The 21,315-nt window shown below is 40.2% G+C and overlaps 2 protein-coding genes and 1 non-coding gene across 7 annotated transcripts in view; all 3 read right to left on the bottom strand.

The window, feature by feature from the left end:
* LOC108931014 (ETS-related transcription factor Elf-1-like) overlaps positions 1 to 6,597 on the bottom strand; it is a 36,072-nt gene extending 29,475 nt beyond the window's left edge. For both annotated transcript variants that reach the window (XM_029257883.1, XM_029257878.1), the window contains exon 1: positions 6,327 to 6,597. The gene's annotated coding sequence lies outside the window, so the exon portion shown is untranslated. The remainder of the gene's footprint in view (positions 1 to 6,326) is intronic.
* A 460-nt stretch (positions 6,598 to 7,057) lies between these two features.
* On the bottom strand, positions 7,058 to 7,129 carry trnae-uuc (transfer RNA glutamic acid (anticodon UUC)). Its single transcript has one exon. It is a non-coding gene; the product is annotated as a tRNA-Glu (tRNA).
* Positions 7,130 to 9,179: 2,050 nt separating this feature from the next.
* On the bottom strand, positions 9,180 to 20,785 carry aifm1 (apoptosis inducing factor mitochondrion associated 1). 4 transcript variants are annotated; one of them, XM_018746634.2, is made up of 19 exons: positions 20,407 to 20,785; positions 18,723 to 18,853; positions 18,170 to 18,287; positions 17,871 to 17,897; positions 14,852 to 14,929; positions 14,665 to 14,736; positions 14,190 to 14,320; positions 13,813 to 13,943; positions 13,565 to 13,655; positions 13,075 to 13,159; positions 12,737 to 12,813; positions 12,413 to 12,521; positions 12,198 to 12,305; positions 11,940 to 12,028; positions 11,267 to 11,407; positions 10,939 to 11,081; positions 10,724 to 10,848; positions 9,721 to 9,911; positions 9,180 to 9,602 (listed from the first exon to the last, which is right to left on the bottom strand). In XM_018746634.2, exons 1-19 carry the CDS (start codon positions 20,492 to 20,494, stop codon positions 9,531 to 9,533), a joined length of 2,007 nt encoding a protein of 668 aa, XP_018602150.1. In that variant the 5' UTR covers positions 20,495 to 20,785; the 3' UTR covers positions 9,180 to 9,530. The 4 variants fall into 4 exon arrangements, with proteins under 4 accessions (XP_018602150.1, XP_018602152.1, XP_018602153.1 ...); XM_018746636.2 differs by having other exon boundaries at positions 14,852 to 14,926; XM_018746637.2 differs by lacking the exon at positions 14,852 to 14,929 and having other exon boundaries at positions 9,181 to 9,602.
* Between the last annotated feature and the right edge of the window lie 530 nt (positions 20,786 to 21,315).

Genomic DNA, 21,315 nt, shown 5'->3' with positions numbered 1-21,315 from the left:
CATAATAACATTTGAACAAAACAAGTAATGGTCCGCGTTGCGTCTGGCACATCCAAGACTGAGCGTAATTTCTGAGAGGTCAACTAACCGTCTCTTATGTATGTATTTTAGATCAAGGATTTTCGTGATAGATGGCGGGCCCGTAGGGTGTGGAGAGCTGGGGGGCTTTTTCCTGCCTGTTACTCTGTGACCAGACATCCATCCACAATCCACTGTTACTGGTTCAGCTGGATGAAAATGAGCTGGTGTCAGGGTAAGATAAGGTCTAATCATTAAACATTCAAAAAAACGAAAGAAGATTGCATATGTTGATATGGTGTACTGTACAGCTCTGCAGTGTCCCTATTTGATCTCTATCAATATGCCTTTATGCATCTATTAGGTCTATATAAGGTTCAGTGACACAGAATTAAGTAAAATTAGAAGAATTTTAGCTTTTAAAAAAATGTCCCAGAAACCCTTACAAACATGGGGCAAACACACAAACTCCACACAGATTGAACATGGGTTTCATTCACGCTCAAACACATAGCGTTGGCACTGTGAAACACCAGCAATACCCACGGCACCACCATGCCATTGAACAAAACATTATTTTTTTGGCACACAAAACAAGACCATCAGTGTTATTAAGGGATTGCATGACATTAACATCACTACTGACACAAAGACCTCATATTTGGCAGATATAGCACAATTTACCTTGTTCGAATGCCAAACTTGATATGACAAATTTGTCTACAGCTGGCTACCGTTTCTTACCAGAGCAGATGTCGAAAGCCACGTTCCTCCCATGATCCCTTACTTCAGCTTATGGAGGGACTGAGGTTGTTGAGACACCTCCACTCCAACCCAGAACACCACCCAGATGGGCTGCTTTAGATTGGGGGGTTCAGATCCTTCTTGTGGATTATTGGCATTTACAGACATTTTCACTCTCCTGAGCATTTAAGCACTTGACTAAACCAATTATTTCACTGACTAAACTAATTACTTTCCCTAATTGAGCCAATTATTTCCCTAATTCCATAATGAATTTAGCCTTTGCCCTCAGTACAAAGATTTTTATTTTTTTTTTGGTAATCTGTTTAAGAAGAGATAGGTAATGTTTCACACCCTGCTGTGCTGCAGGACTAGGACTGAGAATTTTAAATTATTAACTAGCTCATAAGCACGCAGGACAGGTTAATTGGGTGGCAGCAACTGACTGGGTCATTGGATTCGCCGGGTGCCACAAGGCCTTCTCACGAATGCTCTGTGGTATATGGGGTGAAGGTCCGGTACAGATGCAATGGTGTACTTTGGATAAAAATAACAAATTAGCCACTCCCTTCCGTGGCGGCGGCACTCAGCAGAGACACACACCCTTCGCACAAAAACATCAGCCAGCCTCTCCACGCATGCATGGTGTATGTAGATAACATAGTAGTGATACACTGCTGTCGCATGGAGTGACAAACATGGGATGCATGACCAAGTTACAGCGCAGTGCAACAGTATTAAAAAAAAAAAAAAGTAGTCACAATTATAACTTGATTGTCATCTTTGAACAAAAAGGGGGACTTGTTATTGTGGACTTCAGCATGTTAGCATTGCTATTATTAAACAGTATTTAGGTGACGTCTTTTTTTAAAAAAAAGCAATAGAAAAATCACTGAGCCAATAAAAAGCCATATGTTAGACCGAACCTCATATTTTTGGATAATCAGCAATACTTAAAAAAAAAGGCTGCATTGTACAGTGATAATATAATGTGAAATACATAGATTATAGTCTGCATTACATGGAATGATTACAAAATTGAATAGAAAGTTTTTTTTTTTTTTTGACCATTTGAAGACTCTCTGTATCTTGTAGCAGACATATTATAAGCAGAATAATGAAACATCACTTTGACTATGATTTGCACAATGGTGTGTAGTGTGAGAATTTCTTTTTGCCTTTGGAGCATGGGATCATTTACAAAGTATGGAAAAAAAGGCAGACTAGCAGTCTCCCTCTGTCTCTCTCTCTCCCACACACACACACACACACACACACACACACACACACACACACACAGATACAATCTATGCATGTACTGAGGGTCAACACTGAGAGAAAAGGACTCACTGAGACATTCAGACTCAAAGGCAAAGCCCCAGGCCTATTACAACAATTAGACACTGTTTGCTTATAGTGAAGTGAAAATGCGAGGCTGAATCAGTCATCTGTGGAATAAGGAAGCTGATGTGGCTGTTCACTCCCCGCAGTGGATGACCGGCGAAACAAAGCGAACATCTGCACCACTCAGCAGCAGCAGATAGCTGCATACCCACTTATTAAATCCAGGGAGACGACTCATTACAGAGCCCAGACAGTAGGGAGACCGCACTACTGACTGAATCATTCTGCCTGGAGATTTTCAGCAAAACACACAACCTTCTGGAGCAGAGGTTCTCACCCTTTTCTCGGCTTTGGACTCCTTAATGGAAGCCAATAATCCTCTCGTAAAAAAAATCCCATCTATAAATCTAGAAAATCTTGATTTCCTTCATGCAGAATTGTGTCCTTCATAATAATATCCATCCACCTATTTTCATTATCCACTTGTCCTGATCAGGACTGTAGTGTTTTGGAGCCCATCCCGTTATCACTGGGCACACAGCTGAGGGTGGTAAACTCTGGATGGGATGCAAGTCCATCGCAGGGTTACATAGTAATACACACACACACACACACACACATTTTCAGAACCGCTTGTCCCTCACGGGGTCACGGGAAACTGGAGCCTACCCGGCAACACAGGGCGTAAGGCCGGAGGGGGAAGGGGACACACCCAGGACGGGACGCCAGTCCGTCGCAAGGCACCCCAAGCGGGACTCGAACCCCAGACCCACCAAAGAGCAGGACTGCGGTCCAACCCACTGCGCCACCACATCCCCTACATAGTAATAGTGTAGTGATATTTTATTCTTCATTTTTATTTAGTTAGACGGTGTTACTGTCAAAGCAATCCTCTACTTAATGGACCCCCTGAAGTCCATATACAGACCCTAGGCCCAAAACCCACAGGACAGTGGGTAGTACAGTGGGTAAAAGTGGTGCCTTTGGACCCAAAAGGTGCAGCTTTGAATCCCACCTCCCACTGTAGTACCACTGAGCAAGGTACTTACCCTAAATTGCTCCAGTAAAATTACCCAGTTGTTTAAAGGGGTAAATAATTGTAAGTAGCTTAACACTGTAAGCTCCTTTTGGAGAAAAGGATTAGCTACATGAATAAATGTAGTTGATTTACTGAGACCAACTGGGATGCCATTCAGTGCATTGAATGTGCACATTACATTCCAGAATGCCCTTCCTCTGGGTGGACTTCAATATTGTCAGTTTTGGAGAAATTTCCATAAGGATTAAGGTGACAAATCACAAGGGAACATTAGGGATTGATCTGGAATTAATATAAACGTTGGTACTGTAAAAAATCCGACAAATTCAGAGACCAAACCATCACAGCTATGGAAAGAGAAAGAAGAAGAGAACGCATTTCACAAAATTAGATATCAGGTGCAAGCAACACCACTGAGAAAATTACCTTTGTACTGGTTCTCCAGTCCTAGCATATCTTGTTGTATGTTGAAGTGTCACATGGCTACGATCTTGAAAGTGATCTCGAAGAATAAAACACTTTTTTATTCTTTCTTGTTCTTTTAATTTCTTGTTTTGTGAAAATCAAAAAAGGCATTGTCACTTATGTGTACTATCTGTAATTTTCCGCTCACATTTAACCTATTTTTTGTGCTTTAAAAGCACCATGTTTTTTGGAAAAGAAGTTCAAAGTTCCAAATGTTGGGTGCTTTCCATGTTCCCACAGTGAAGCACATCTTAAAACCTGTGTCTCAGCTGCCAAGACTTCCCCAAGGTCACACGCTAAGAAAATGTGAATCCAGGCCACTGGACCGAATAACATTTGACTAAAATCAACTTCCAGTGTCCGTCACCAGAAGCCGTAAAGAAAAGCTGCCAAGATGCAAGGCTGAAAACGAATGCTTCTGAAGTTAACTTCCAACAACACCAACCTCAATTACTCACTGCCTCCTCAAAATGTACGTGGTAGTCCAGGAGGTCTCTGAGATTCCAAAAGCACAAAACCCACCCCCAGATGCGAGAGGAGAAAAATCTTCTAGCCAAACACGGTCTTAATATCAAGTCCTAATCCATCTCGAAGTAACACACATGCGAAGAGAACATATCGGATTTAAACATAATATACAACATCACATTTTGTTTATGTGCTGCGTATAAAGCTGAAAATGATAATAGGATCAGTACTGTTGGTTCCTAGGGAAAACGAACTGCTACTCGTGTGATGTGCGTTGGTTCATATGGTGGAAAGTAATAAACTAACTGTACTTTAGAGTTTCTGCTTATGTAATGCACACATTTTATCTTCGGCGAGATGTACGTCGCTTTGGAGGAAAGTGTCTGCTACATGGATACATGTAAATGTAATGTAAAAGTGTGCCAAAATATTGGAAGAACCACTGTCTACAACTGCTTGTCCCAAACGAGGTCACGGCGACCCAGAGCCTACGCGGCAACGCAGGGCGCAAGGCCGAGGTTGGGGGGGGGGCACACCCTGGATGGGACGCCAGCCCGCTGCAGGGCACCCCAATCAGAGTTCGAACCCCAGACCCGTCACACAGCAGGCACTGGCAAAACCCGCTGCACCACCGTGCCCCACCCCATCATGCACTATGAATGAAAAAAAAAATAAATATATATATATATATATATAAAGAAAATACAGTGGGCTACTGACAGGAAAAACCCAACCATTACAGACTGCAGGTTTGGTTCTGAGTCACTGGAACAACAATAGGGAAAAAAAAGTCAATCTACAAAGCCTTCTTTAAAGGAATTCATGGCTTCTGATTCACATGAACTTTAGACTCTTCTGTTAGAGAAGAATGGTGGCACTTCTGAGGTGAACATGTATTTATGCTGACACCACTGTGCCAGTCATTTTGTGTTACTGGTAGTGACATCATCACATCATCATAAGCAATGACATCATCACAGAAAAAAATTACATATCACATATTATGGGTCCTACTACTAAGGGCCTGGGAAGTAAAGCAGCTTAAAAACACTATGAACCGATGTCTGTTCCTTCCAATTTATATTGTCATTATGTTATCGTCACCCAAGTCAGTCCGGTTAACTCAATCCACCATGTGCTGAAAAAAGATGATTAACAGTGGCACAGCACAGCATATGACTTTTGAAGGACCACAAGTTACGAGTTAAAATGCGATGGGAAAACGCAAAATAGAAAGGCTGGTTTTCCAAAACAGAGCAAAGATCAACACTGCTGCAGAACAGTGTATTTTGAGCCTCTTATTCAGGATAATTGATTTCAGAAGACCAAGATGTCCGATTTTCCGCCAGGCAGTAGGATGAAGGGGGGTGGAGGAGCGGGGGGTGGAGAACCCAGTGTTCTTTCTGGATGGACTGGCGCGAGCCCATGGGAGGATCCCCCTCAGGGTAGCACTCCGGGGGCGAAGCACAGAGCGCAGGGGGAACGAGAACTAGATACGGCGAAGAGAGAATGGCAGGTCTCAAATCTCCCAAGGTCTCAACTGCAATCCACAAATGTAAACATTTGTCTAACAGATGGAAAACAACCGGCAATAAGACGCCAATAAAGTCAAGTAACACAGTTTGGCAGAACATAATGAAATAATAATGGTAAATTGAGCGGTTTTACGCAGTGACTTTAAATATAGATTTCATTTTACTGCAGTCACAAATAAAGTGGCAATATAGTGTTTAGATGCATTATTAAGATTTCTGAATATGTGTCATGTCCCCCCCGCCCCCAAAGTACCAGGCCACAAGAGTAGTGTGGTCACCAGGGTAATGGTCGTTGCATGATGGGTACGATGGCCAGTATAGAACCTACACCACATTTGAAATATTTGCATATGTTGTGTCATCAGTAACAACTGAGTTGTTCATAGTAAAGATGCTGACAGGAGTTAAATAGCTTCAAAAAAGCAACACTGTATCACTACTGGTCTACAGTAGGGCGCAATTCAATTTGTGGGCTAGAATAAAGAGGAGTTCATTGTACAGGATCATAAACACTTTTGGATGAAAGTGACAATGAATCTTCTTGTAAAAAGGAAAAAAAAAATAAGAAGCAGACTACGACGTAAATAATTCTGATGATTGTATCTACTAGTTCGCTAAGGAGAGTTATAATTAACAGTGAAGTTGGAAAAAGTAAAAAAAAAAAAAAAAAAAAAAAGTGCAAGCAGATGATGTGAGGAGTGAGTCAGCCTTACCGTATGTAGGAATAAAGAGGTTTATTCTACCCTTTCTGATGTTTTATTTTCCATCTGATGATGACATGACAGCGTCGGTCCAGCATAAAAATGCATATTTGCTACCTGAGCATGGTCATATAACCATTTATCTGAATGTTTTCCTTCTTATTTCGGTTTAATGCTACTTTTGCAGGTAATCCGTATGAAGGTTAGGAGAGTTTAATTCATATTTTATGACTATCTTGTCTTTGGTCTAAATAAGAAATGAGCGCGTGGGGGATTTCCTTTTAGGAACCCAACTGTTTTCTGTTTTGCGCCCGTGGGCGAGTCACATATTTTCCCAGCATCAAGGGATCATCTGCAAAGTTACTACATCACTTGAGAACCCCTCGCCGAAAAACAGCAACGCACAAACCCGGAACTGCAACAGTAATTGATACATATAAATACTCAGTGCATGTGTATTGCAGTTTTAGTGGAGTGGATTGAATGAAATAGTGAGAATCGGTGTATGTTTGTTTCACCGGGGAACGTAACTCATCCACAGCCCCCGCTTGTTTTCAGAAGTTAATGGCATAGGCGGGGCTCGGTTCGCTGAACACCAAGAGAGGACCGGAGCAGCGCGAAAATAGTCACATATATTATTACGGAGTTTTTATAAAAGTGTAGCCTAAACGAAATCATTATTTTGTAAGTCATTTATAATTATTTTAAAAAACGAAACAAACGGAGCAACGAGAAAATATCACTTCCCATACCGGGAGTCGAACCCGGGCCGCCTGGGTGAAAACCAGGAATCCTAACCGCTAGACCATATGGGAGCGCTGTAGGGGAGGTGTGAATTTCTCTATATAATACTTATCCACTTATCCATTTTTTTCTACTTTCTACAATTTTTTTTATAATAAATCTTGGGTCTGTTTTAAAAGTTTTTTATGCAATTTCTTAAAAATTTCTAGAATAATTTCTCAAAATATTTACCAATAATTATGTCATACACAGTAAATCACCTGGCTTCAACCTCAGTCACTGTGTAAAACAGGGCAGACAGGGTCTTGACGTTTAGTCACTAATGAACTATCAGAATGAGTAAGAGGTATGATCCAGGTAATTATAATTATAATATGTTACAACCAGTCCAGTGGTCTCACACACAGTGATTCTTTCTACTCTCTAAGAAACAGCCACACTGCCAGGCTCCTGAAAAGGTCAAAGGAAGGCCACAACTTCAAAAAAAGTGCTGCAAAAAAGCATCTCTGAATGCACAACACGTGAAACCAAGAAGTGGATGGACTACAGCAGCAGAAGACCACATCAGGTTCAGTTCCTGTTAGCTAAGAAAGATGATGGGGCTGCAGTGGGCACCTGATCACAAAAACGCAACACATAAAGAATGAAATCATGTTGCCTGCTCTGATAGATCTTGACTGATTGATTGATTGCCTGACTGACATGCTACAATCAGAATTTAGCATCGGCCAGTTGAGTCCATGTATTTATTCTGTCTGATGTCAAAGGTTACAGGCTGGTGGTGGTGGTGGTGGTGTAATGGTATGGGGATGTTTTCTTTGCAAACATCAGTCCCAAGAATATTGAGTCTGATCTGAACACCACGACATATCTATATATTGTTACCAGGTGCACCCCTCTCATGGTCATTCTACACTTTTTTCAAATGGATATTTCCAGCAGAATAATGTGCTATGTAACAAAGAGCGCATCATAAGGATGGTTCCAGGAACATGAAGGTGTGATCACTTTACTCCAGTGTTATGCAAAGTCCTCATATTTCAACCTAAATGATATCACCTTTCAGCCAAGGTGCAACAGGATATTCGCTCCATGAATATATGGTGGAAAAATCTGCAGGAACTGCATCATGCTATGGAATCAGTATAAAGTAAAATCCATAAGGAATGTTTCCAGCACTTTACTGAATTCTTGCCTTTAAAGATTTCAGGTTGCTCAGGAAACAAAAGGGATCAACCTTGTATGAGGTATATGTACCTAATAAAGTGACCACATTTTTACACTTGTCAGTTTGGTATTATAGTGGGGTCTTTTTTCTCTACTTTACTGTACAGCATGTATGCTGCTGTAGCCTTGAGTATTTGTATCTTTCTAGATTACACCACCTAGTCTTGGCCTTTTAAGTATATTCATCACTGCAATGCTTCTAGTCTGTGCTCCAAGACAAACAAATGCAATTTAAATATACATTTTTCAGGTAGAAATTCCCTACAAAACAATCATTTGCCCTCAAAAGTTTGTTATATTGTGCCCAAGTTCTTTTAAACAGATTACTCCACCTAGTGTTGGTACTTCATTCTTGCGCTATGAGTTAATATACACGCTGGCTCCTGCAGTTACAAAATATAAATTAAAAAGGATATTATTTTCTTCTAAAACATCTACAGAGAACTGACTAATAAAAGTCAGAGTAAGTGCTAAAAATAACTTTTTAAACTCACACTATCAATTCATGGAACAAATTAGTCTACTTTCAGGATTCAATAGGGTGGGTATGGACTATACATTTTTGTTTTCAGTCATTTTAAATCAGGTCAAAGTGGAAAAAAAAAAAAAAAAAATTAAACCCATATAGTACCTTACAGCTAAACCAAGGCTTTTAAAGACTATAATTTAAATAAATAAAAAAAAAAAAGGAATTTTTATTATGAATCTTTCACTTATTTTAACTTGGGTAACTATTTTAGAGTCATAAAGGTTTGGTCCCATTTTTGCTTGTAAGATGAGAAGCCAGTGTGCTAATTTTAATGACAAAAATCCTCTACGAAGTCAAATAAAATCTTTATTAACATCCTAATTTAACTACTCCAGCTTATTCCAGACAAACATCCATAAGTACCATTAGGTTTATAAAAGGCAAATGGGGTTTTGTGTTTTTATTTCCCCAACTTCATCACAAAACATGTACAGCTCAGCAGGAGAGTTTCTCTCCCCTTCAGGATTGTTCAGATTTTTTTTTTTTTTTTTTTTTCCCTTGTTCAACAATATTAACAGACTTTAAAAAGAACATCTGAAACAGTGATGCATCCATTGCATATTACAGACATAAGGACTGATTCGGGTTATGTGAAATGTACAGAAAAATAGATTTGTGCCCAGATTATCTCCTTTCTTTCAGAAGTAGGGGCAAGAAAGGATGGCAATGAAAGTTCAAGGCCTTAAATATTAACATGATTATTCCCTGATTCAGTTTCAGTCTTCATGAATGTTGAACAGTTTGGCAACTTCATTTAGATCAGCATGTTCCTCCCCATCCTTAATAATCTAGGAAGACAAAACAGCAAAGTGGCCATTAGCAAGGCAGGACAGCTACAATTATACCAAGTGTAAAAACATTAAACATACTGTACATGCTGAACAGTTAAAATACTGTGCTTTTCACCTTTCTGGCAATGGGCATTCTATTGAAGACATTCCACAGGATGATGCCCACAACCACTTTGTCTCGCAGATAAAAAATGACTCCCTTGCCATACTCCTCCCCTTGCTGAGGTTCACGAGGAGCTGCGGCAACAGGCGTAACCTCAGAGCTGGCAACAGCTTCAGTTTCACTTTCGGACCGAATACCAGTTCCTGCAGCAATTTCAAGGGAGGGCGGAAAGCATAAATAATAAGACCGTTACTTCAGAAAATGCTGAAGGTTGCATTATTTTCTTTTTTCATTTAACTGATCCTTTGCACCAAAGTGACTTACAATGTTAGGTTTGTATAATAAGCAGTTTACATCTGTTTACCCATTTACAGTGTTATTCGGTCTCCCAGTATCCAGTTATTCATTGTTCTGATCTGAGACTGTTAACATCACTTATTGTCATCAGTCTGGATTGTCATTTATCCAGTCAGGATCCACTACATTTGGACCAGCGCGATAAAGAGACCGATTTGAAAATTGTGTCAACCAGCTGTGGGAGAGAAACAGACACATTGTGCTATATAATGTCCCAATAATTTAAATGTTACATATAGCCTTTTTCTTCCACAAGTCAGTCAACTTATCAGAATAAGTCTTTGACAGCACAATTCAAAAATGCTTTTCAGGGGCAATGGAATAAAAAGTTCTTATTTTAAGGTGAACTTGGGCTGGTACGAACTGGATTTTTTCTTGTAAAAAGAACAGTACATTTATAAGTTTTTTTTTTTTTCCCCCCTCCCCCTATATTTGGTTGCTTTTCAGGAACAAATCAGAACTGGTTAATAAGGGATAACTATCTATGCAAATTAAGTACCTTGATCAAGAGTACCACAGCAGAAGTGTGACTTGAACCTGGGCCTTTCTACTAACAACAGCTAACCACTATGCTATCCGCTGTTGTGTACAGTACTATTTACAAAGTAATTAAGAAAGTGGACACATGACAAAGCCTGACTTTGGCTGAAGATTATACCTGATTGCTCAGTAGCAGCTTTGGGTGTGTCCTTAGCTGTGGCTTTAGCAAACACACCAACAGTTGGGAGGCTGCTGTCCACAATCCCAATGGCCTCATAACCAACATCAGGCCCAAGATCACTCCTAAAAGAAAGAAAAAACATTTGCTGCAATAATCAGGGGATGAAAGAATATTCACCTTTCTGGATGAAACAGTCATAGTTTAGTTCTTACCAAAACATAGACTGGTGCCAATATGGCTTGTTGGCTCCAGTCATGTTCTCCCCTGCCAGCCTGCCGCTGACCACTGCATGGTCATGATGTTCTACCCGCCTGCGGCCCAGTCTGATGTCATAGAAGCAGGCAGCATCACCAGCCTGAGGGACAGGAGGCCATCAACCACATACTGTAGCCTCCATAAAGATCAGCAAAAACCCCTTCCAAAATATCTATTTTATGCAGCTGGTTTTGGTTTAAAGTATACAATTGATAAAGAGGCCTTCATGCATGAAGAAACTGAATAATATGAATACTTATACACAAGCAGGCCTAACAAACATACCACCCAGATATTGGCGCGAGCCTGGAGTTCTGCATTGACCCTGTATCCTCCAAAGTCTGAGTCCACCTCTAGTCCAGCAGACTTTGCCAGTTCAACATTGGGCTCCAGTCCCACTGCAGCCACAATGTGATCAGTCTTTACCTGAGTTCGACAAAGAGGATCAAACAAAACCAGCATGTTATCGGAAACACGTATATGTAAAACTTTGTTAGAATGTCAAATGTTAAACTTCTCTACATTGACAAACTTGTTTAAGGTTTTGGAAATGGTTGAGAGTGTCTCACCACATTCGCATAATAAATGCATAAAAGTGTCTAGATAGTGTTGCATTTAAATCAGAGCTGAGATGTATCCTGGAGTATCCAATAAAGATGGACCGGAATGAGGCAGATTCCATGAATGATACTGAAGTTTTATTCCAACCACTGTTTGATGTGTAAATGAATATATGATACATACAACACCCCTGTAGACAACCATTTCCTGGGCCCAATCTGACTAAAAGCTAGAGCAACAGGAGACTATAAAAGATACCCAGGGATTGGATTAACAGTCCCCCCCCAAACTGGAAGCATCAAATGACAAAAATGAGATACGGATGGAATCTTACAGAACTTAAGCTACAGTAAAGACCCCTTTTAACTTCTATAAGTAGTTTATAGTGAAAACTTACCACACGGCCATCCTTCAGTTTTATCACCACTTTCCCATCTTGGTAACTGACATTCTTCACTACTGCCTCAGTCATGACATTGACCCCCTCTACATTAAGACATCACAATAAGGCACGGGGGGGGAGCAGAGAGAGAGGGGGAAAAAAAAAGGACTTGAACATCCACTAAAACATGTCATATGCAGGAAACTGGATTCTCAGACAGTTCCAGATCTCTAGAGGAACAAGAGGAGCAAATGTGAGACCGCATGTTCTCACCTTTTGTGACTTTCTCAGTAGTCCAGTTACTCAGATACTCCGGTAGCACCTTACCCATGTTACCCTTCTCAGGGAAGATCTGTATTACTTCCAAACTAGACTCATTTGCTGAAAGGAGAAAAACAAATGGACATCCTGACCACCTTGTAAAAAGATAACATTCCAGTGCAGCAAAGCAAGCAGAAAATAAATAAGGTTAAAGATAGTGGCCTTACATCTTCTTCCCATGGCGCATGCCAGTTCACTCCCAAGGAATCCACCTCCAATAATTGTGACTGATTTGACTTCTCTGGAAATTTTCTCTAAAGACCTGAAATCTTCAATCTGTAAATTGAAGAGAAACCTTTTGACTGATAATATACACTTTTCCTCTCAGTGAGAAAATTAACCAGTTTATTTTAAAGACCTACTCTTAAAATATCAGATATTGGAAGACTAGGTGAAAGAACTGAATTTTAAAATACAACCCAGGTGGTGCCCTCAAGTACTGTACAAAGAAACTGTGTTGAAACCCAGCCGAAGGACTGATATGGGCATACCTTTCTGAACAGAGTCGTCCGCTTCTGTACCTCTTCCCCTGCCCTTTCAATGACCTGTAAGTTTCTTGGGGTTCCACCTGTGACAGATTGTAGTAATTTGAAAGTTTGAGAAAGAACCCATAAATAACATTTAAATAATTAATTATTTACTCATTCATACCACAGAGAAATTCAAGATTAGTACTTTCCTCAAGGGTAGTACAGGTGTGGGTGGGATTTGAACCAGCATCCTTTGGATCTAAAGGCAGTAGCAGCACTATGCTACCAACCTGTCCCACTTCACACTGAAATGCCATCTACAGACTGTCCAGTGAAAAATGAAGCGAGACCTTGCTTACCAGTGGCAACGAGGCACTTGTCATAAGAGATCTCAGAATCGTCATTCAGGCGCACTTTGTTCCCCCTGACATCCACGTGTACTACCTGTCAAAAGGAGGCAGTGACTGAATCAGAAACAACTCAAGAAAATCTCAATTGCCTCATGAACATCAGGAAGCATCCATTTGTTACCAGTAAGCACCTTTCCAACGTACAGTTGTAGGGGACCAGAGGAGAAAAACACAGGAAAATCAAACTTGACACACAAGACTGAGTCAGATTCAAACCCATGTAAAAACCTTGCAGCCCAGGAGCTGTAAGACAGAGCTACCTGCTGCACCACTACTTCAGGAAACAGTGGTGCAATAAGTACTGAACAAACTGAATACTGTCACTCAGTCCAGTCTTCAGAGTAATTTGAAAACCTCCTCCCCATTGCAGACTTTTTTTAAAAAAAATTGAAACAGTATAATGAAGCTATGTTTACACCAAAAATGTGCTGTATAATACCTTTTTACCAGTCAGAACTGCCACTCCACCATTCTCCACCCTTGGCAACTCCTGAGGACTGACATAAAATGATGGAGGCTGGAAATAGATGCTGCAAAACACATTTAGAAAACATGACACAAGCAGTGAGAAATTTTTGTAGTCTACTGGGTATGAAAGTGTCACGTAATTTAAATAATTTCAAAAAGTATAAGAGGTATGCTGTGCACACAGAACAGTGCTTGAGAAAATGAGAATGTGGGTCACACCTTCTCTCTTTTCCATTCCATTGTTTAAAACGAAGTGTGTCTGTCACATTAGGGTCATCAGAGAACCAGAGCTCTTTGGAGAGAGGTGGACGCATGTATGGCAGATCTGATTCATCGCTAACAATTAGGACCTGCGTACACAACAGTACAAAGCAAACACTCATAAAACTTCTACATGTGACCACCACATGCACACAATTTATCAAATGACAGGCAATTATTTGAAACAATGCTGATAAAACATTTGTACTACTGAAGTACAGTTTATGGAAATGAGTAATGTAACAGAAATCATCACTGCATTATCACATCTACAATTCATTATCATTCCCATTCCAAGAGAAGGGCCAGCTCTGCCCTCAAACAGGCACACTAACCCTCGCACCAGGATCCCGTGCCCGAATGGATCTGGCCGCAGCAAAAGAGGCTGTACCACCACCAATTAGCAGGTAGGGAGCATGAGCAGGGATTTCAGGCAGGGCATCAACTGGAGCTTCCATGGCTGCAGCTGAGACCACATTGGGGACAAGATAGCATCATCAAATTTTAAGCGTTAGTCCAGAAATAAAAACTCCGTTCTGCTGGACTTGGGTGTCTGTGGCTCTCATTGGGCTGAAAACCACTGGTGCACAAAAAAAGAAAAACATCCATGTGTGGACTTTTATCAATTAGCCTTAAGTAGAAGACTGACTGCAGAAGCCTTACAATGAAGGAAAGAAAATGAAACAAGGGATAATAGATGTAAGAGCAGAAGAGGTGAAAAGTCTATGCGAGTAACGGCAAGGAGTGTCAAAAGAGGAAACCATTTGGACGTTCATGCTGAATTCCCAAAGGGTTGCTCTCAGATCTTACCACTCTCGGCTGCAGATGTGGACATAGGCTCAGCTGACACGGTGGTAGTCACTTCTGCAACTGGAACATGTTCTGCGATAGTGATCCGTGGATTAAATGGGTTAACTCCCAAAGTCAGTTTAAACAAAAAAAAAAAAAAAAAAACACAATCTAAAATTCGTCATTTTCCAGCAGTGTGCCTGCTTACCACTGCTCTCCACTGAGGGTACGGGAGGTTGTTCTGTCACTGCAATGGGCTCGGATTGTAAAGCAGGCTTGGGACCTGCTAGAATCACGTGAGAATTAAATGAGAAACGGCTGGTTTCTTCATGAAATATTCATCATGTTAAGGCCTTATTTCCACTGTACACCAGCAGTGAAAACTTCTCTTCTAGTGGTTCTTCAGGGAAGCATTCAAGGACTGATATGACCATTACATACTAAGTTGTTCTTTCATGAACAAATGCAAAAAAATAAATCTTCCATGCTGTGAGATCTCACCACCTTCAGTGAAATGTGTTGTGGCCAGCTCATTTGGACCTTCAACATAGATTTGAGAATGAATGCTGGTTCTGTAAGCATAATTCATTACCATTTGAAATGAAGAGGGGAGAGGAGAAGAGGAAGAGAAAAAAAAAAAAAAAAAAAAAAAAAAAAAAAACTTCCTTCACTTTCTTCAGATCGTATAACTTTCGATTGCTGAAATGAAAGAAGGCCGTGTATCAACTGAGACTTCATCTTCTTGCGCAGATTCCATCAGTATGATTAGACTAATGTTTTCATAAACATTGAGACATTATGGGGGAGGAGGAAGAGTGAGGTTTTTTTTAAAAAAAACCCCTCAATCCAGATCTTAACACTCCATACTTCATGGATGAGCAAATGCCTAGGTGGATTTTCACTGGGGAGCTCAACTGATGATGCAGCTTATCACCAGAATAACATGCCAAATCTTCAGATGATCAAATAGAAATCAACAAAATGAAATGGTTACAGCTTTTACTACTCTCCACCACTGGAGCTCCCTTAAGCCTTAAGGTAATACAATTGCCAAAAACGGGACCAATGTGTCATCATAATGCTGTTATTAGTTAAATGCTGCAGGATTCAAAGACAAAAAGGCCGGGGTGGAGGGAACAAACATACTATATCTGGACAAAATGTTTCAGATACCAAGCCATGGATACTGGACATCATAGAACCATCAAGGCAAGGAGAACGAAAGCTGAACTGGTTTGATTCTAGATGTTAGTTCAACGTTAAGTCACCCAAGTTTCCCATTAAAGTGAGAAGAGTGGAACCTTCAGTCATATTTGCTCAAATACCATCATGAGCCACTGACAAGACAAGGAAAAACTTCAAAAGACCACATCCAGGTTCCAACCACAAGGTTAATAAGGATTTTCCAAGGAATGCCTCTGTTTTGACCATGCTTGTTGGCATGTTTGCTCTTATGTTAAATATTTTGGAAACATAGTTGGTTTGGAAAATGGTCAATGGAACCTTTGTGATCATGAAATAAGACAAAGATGTTAAAAGACAAGGTTATTGTCAGTGCCTGGGAAGTAAAGACATAGGAAACGAGTCTTCAATACAGAGTACTGCTGAAGCAAGGAGAGCCAGAAAGTGTGATAAAATACAGAGAATGCAAGGACAGGGTACTTTTCTTCTACAAACATATGAACAGGACAGACTCCACATGCAATGCTATGTGCAGAATGTCCATTTATGCATGGGTAGGTGTACTTTGAAGACAAACGCAAAGTCTCAACTACCATACACATAAGACATTCTACACACATGAACCTGGGTTGAAGGATTAGGGGTTACCAAAAGGGCTAATGTGGGAGTGAAGATCGATGCTTCAGAGTGCCACACTGTCTGAAGGTTTCTCATTTATCTTTCGGTCTTCAATTATTCTACCATGAATTTACCTAAACTTGGTTTCTGTCCAAATAATGCCTTTATAAAAGCAATTAGGAGCTAAAACAGAAGAAAACCAGCACACTTGGGGGCCCTCATGGAACCAGGTTTCCCCACTCCTTGTTTAGTTATCAGCAGTGAGTATTTTAGATTCTAATGTTAACTGCTGAGACACAAAACCTGGGACTCTGGAATATTCTGCTGTCTCAACAAAGGGTGAAGTATCCTCTGAGCTGGGAGCCACCGTACTCTTGTCCTACATCACAGCAAAGCCCTCCTCAAACAGCTGCTCCTTTGGCACCCTGTACAACATGCTCATTTTGGCAATAGATCACATGCAGAGTAAAAAGGTTGAATATGGGGAAGTCAAATCAGGGTATCAAAGGTGTAGTTTGAACAGCTAAAGCACCCAAATATATACAGTAAGCTGTGTAGCTGCCAGGAAGTGTGACAGATTAAACCAGAGTAATTCTGAATTCCATATTCCACATGGAGTTGTAACAATTTCTAACTAGAACAGACATGCAGCAGTACTGCTGTAGACATGTATGTTTCTAAAGGCATTGAATTTTTCATACATTTAAACATACGGAATAATTCAAAATAGTGAAAAAATGTTTCAATTTGATGCAAGACAACAAAAAGCATTGCGTTTAGAACCTAGTAAAATGTGAACAGTAATACTTTTGACTGGAAAAAGTTACTGGCTATGAAAAAGTTATGCGGAAACATTAAATAATTTTCATAGCTTTCCTTCAGTAAAATTACCTCCAGTCACTTTTTATATTCCAGTCAAACATAAAAACAAATACTCTAACATAATTACGCTCTTACAGGATCCCAAAGAAAATAAATCTAGGTCACTTCATACTTTTCACTGGTACTGTAAACACCTGGACAATGCTTGTATGGGGGAACTGGACAGATGAGTAATTCCCACAAGTGACCTAACTCTAGGAATTGCTACACTGAGCTCTGAAGACACTGCTGCTCATTTCCTGCTCAGATTTCTTAATGTCTTATGAACAAAAAATGTGTCCAGCAAGTGTACTCAAACTTTTGACTAGCCCAGCTTATGGAAAGGAGTCTCCAAACCTTCCCCTGGAGAGTGCCATCTGAGTTAATTCATCATGCTAGCCTAGTTCTTAAGGCAACTGATGCAATAATTTTTAAAATGTAAACTTTTAGTAACAATTGCATTAGTTGTTAAAGTGATAGGGACCTCCAAGCCTGCAGGAACTGCCCATTCACCCCTGACACAGTAAGAGGTAAGAGTGCTACTAGCACTTCAAGTAGAATCTCACCTTCAGATGTTTCCTGGACAGATTCAGCTGAAAGGCAAATGAAAAAGAAAATAAATTCCCTTTTTATGACAACTAATTTAATTTAGGTTAAATTCCATAACATAAGTTTAACACACACACACACACACACACACACACATTTTCAGAACCGCTTGTCCCATACGGGGTCACGGGGAACCGGAGCTTAACATGAAACAAAATTCCTTCAGACAAGTTTGTCTGTCACTGGCACCACCTGGAAACAGCCTTTCACAAGGAAACAAAAAAGTAAGCAAATGAAGCAAAATGTTTTAGCTCACCTGTAGATTCTGTTTGCTGGGTGACTAAAGGTTGTTTTGGGAATTTCTGTTCTCTGGAATTAATTTCAGCAAGTCTATTCTGGTACCTTTTCTTATCTTCGGACAATGATCTATACGTCTGAAAAAGTAAAAACTTATCAGTTATGCAACAAATCCCTTACTGAATTCTAACTGAAACGGCACCCACAACACTTTTTAACTGAAGGCAGTGCTTTCTTGTATCAGAGTATTTCACAAATGTTAAACTAGGGATTATAAAATACTGACCTCACTGAAAACAACACATCATTTATTGGATTAACTAGCAACCCTCAGGAGAATATAAACTTGTACAAACATTATCAATACCAGCATTTTACAAGTTACTAGAAGGTGAACCTTCTTAAAAGGCTTTGTATTACAATTGAGCTTCAGCTCAGTTTTAGTTAGTTTAAGCCAGCCACCCTTAGAAAACATGCCAAATAACAACCAAACCATACCATAGAAGACAACCTGACACCTAAAATTTGTTCACAAAAAAAAAAAAAAAAAAAAAAAAAAACTGAAAACTTACATAAATGCCTCCTCCAAGACAAGCAGCTCCCACAAACAGAATATACATTAGGTTATCCCCTCCACTCCCAGGGGCTCCTGATGACATCTGGGCCTTTGGAAATACGGTCACCATGTTGTCACACCTTAACCCTAGAAGGACAGTCAGTTCATTCAGAAAGGGGAATAAATTAAAGGTGGGGAATAAACACTATAAGCTGAAAGGAGGAATGAAACAGATCATAAACAAAACACTCAAAACTGTAAAAATTGAAACAAACAAAACAGGAACCAAACTGTTGGGCAAGAAATTGGCTGCTTGCAGGGCAGGTTGCAAACTGTCATGAGAAGAGACAGATTAGCTTTACAAAAAATATTAGGGGAGGAAAAAGCATAGAGCTCAAGAGAACATGTAAGTACGTCAGTCTGTAAGAGAACATTTACATTTATTCATTCAGCAGATGCTTTTCTCCAAAGTGACATACATCTCATAGAAAATACAATTTATGCATTACATTAGCAGAAAGAATTTAGATGCAGATGCATGATTCTAAAGTACAGTTACTTACTACCATATGAACCGATGCACATCACATGAGTAGCTGCATAAAACTTTATCCGAATATCGACAATTCCTTTTTTTTTTTTTTTTTTTTTTGAAATTTACTAACATTTACATTACAGAAGTAGCTGCGTAAAGGAAGAACAGAAGAGAATCAGGCTAAAATGCAATTTTGAATTGTTCATCCATTCAATTACTGGATCTCACTGACTGAATCAAGCCCATCACAGAAGCATTGGGCGCAACACGGTGGGAGGAGGCGTTGTACTCTGGATGGGAAGCCAGTCCATCGCAAGGCAGCCACCTGCACCATCATGCTGCCTACTCTGGATAAATGTAAAAAATGTGTTGGCATTTTCCAGACATATTCAGGATTTTCCTTTTCAGTGTCTGAAGCTGAAATCATCCTTGTACAGCCAGGTCATACACTGTGTTCTACCTCTTAAAAAGAATACACTTAAATATAAAACCACCGTTTAAACACAATTATTATTATATAGAGAACAGCTTTATCACTAATTTCATGTGCACAACCAATACATTTCCGCAAAAGCTACATGTTTACACCTCTAATTTAAAGGTGTATTTAAAAGTTTAAATACTTGATATACGTCTGAAGTGCAAACCCCAACTAGGCCTAATTTCAAAACTGTAACGAGGCAGGTACACTGCGGTCAACAGGTATTCTGAAGATAGAACTCTTAGGATTTTAAATTTGACGTGTTATAACCTAGAATTAATTTAATAAAACAGTTGTCACAACTCATCTGTGCGCGGTGTGGGATTCTGAATCATCATCGTGTTGACTCACCTGATGACAAGCGCGCTGCCTACTGCAGACAAGTTCTTTTTAAAAACTGGTATGTATGCTGCTGCAACTTATTGAAAGATAATTAGCGAAGCGAGCTTCTCCTGTGGAAAAAGACGTTCAGTGGTGACACAAGAACGAAGAAGAAAAAAGGGCCGAGGGTGAGTGGTCGTCACCCGGTCCTGAGTGGAAGGATTGGAAGGCACCGAATCGAATACTTCAAAAAGAGCTGCGAGTTTTTTTTAGCCGCATGTTGATTCGGCGAACACTTTCCTTACTTAATCACTATTTATTCATTTGAAACAAATTTGAAAAGACCAGCAAACACGTTTTTACCTTTTCTCTTCACATTATGCCGACATAAAGTTGAGGAGGCTCTGGCCAGCGGAGCCAATTTCTGCCACAGCGCTCTGCACTTCAGCATCCCGTCTCCCCGAAGGCACCAGACAGAAACACTCACTACCGCCAAACGTACGCGGAGAAACTCAAAGCGCAAAATGCCGCTGCACGAATTCACCTCTGCGCTCTCGACCTAACCAGAAATAGCCTATATCACCCACCGTGCTGTCAAATGAAACCCGCCCCTTCCAACTCGTTTATTGGCAGTCAGATATTAAACGTAACTTATAATTGGTAGATTTCTCCGTCTATTTTTAACGCGTATTTATGGATTTTTTGGATTGGATGGGCTTTTCCGACTTCGGCACAAAACGGGAAACATGTGAATAAGCCGATCCAACCGCCCAAAGCTATGTTCGCATAAAGCCCGCCTCTTTCTACAACTTTGGGGGATGTCAAGTTATGAACGTGCTTTATAATTCGTGGAATAATACGTCTGTTTCCGAAGTCGACGTTTATCAACTTTGATTGGTTAGGTTCCCGGACTTCGATATGATGCTCCAACCACTTTAGACTATGTTCACAGAAAGCCCGCCCCTTTCCGTAGATTCATTCGCAGTGGCCTGTTTGATGAATCTCACAATTGGTTGTTAGATCTGTCACTTCTATCGGTGAACTTTTATCAATTCTCATTGGCTGCGCTGTCGGTCTATAGCATAAAACAGAACAAATTAGAGGTCGAACAGATGTAATCATGTAAAAAAAAAAAAAAAAAAAAAGTTAAAAATTGAACAAATCCCCTGTTTAATGCGCCCGGCGGACAAGTAAATGGAGCGCAAACCTTTAGCGAGTGTAATCGTAATGTTTCGCATGTCTGCTGTCAATTTGCGCAAGAGCGCAGTTTTT

Source organism: Scleropages formosus, chromosome 14 (assembly GCF_900964775.1).
Source record: "Scleropages formosus chromosome 14, fSclFor1.1, whole genome shotgun sequence".
NCBI lineage: Eukaryota > Metazoa > Chordata > Actinopteri > Osteoglossiformes > Osteoglossidae > Scleropages > Scleropages formosus.
This window is presented reverse-complemented; position numbering and strand designations above follow the sequence as displayed.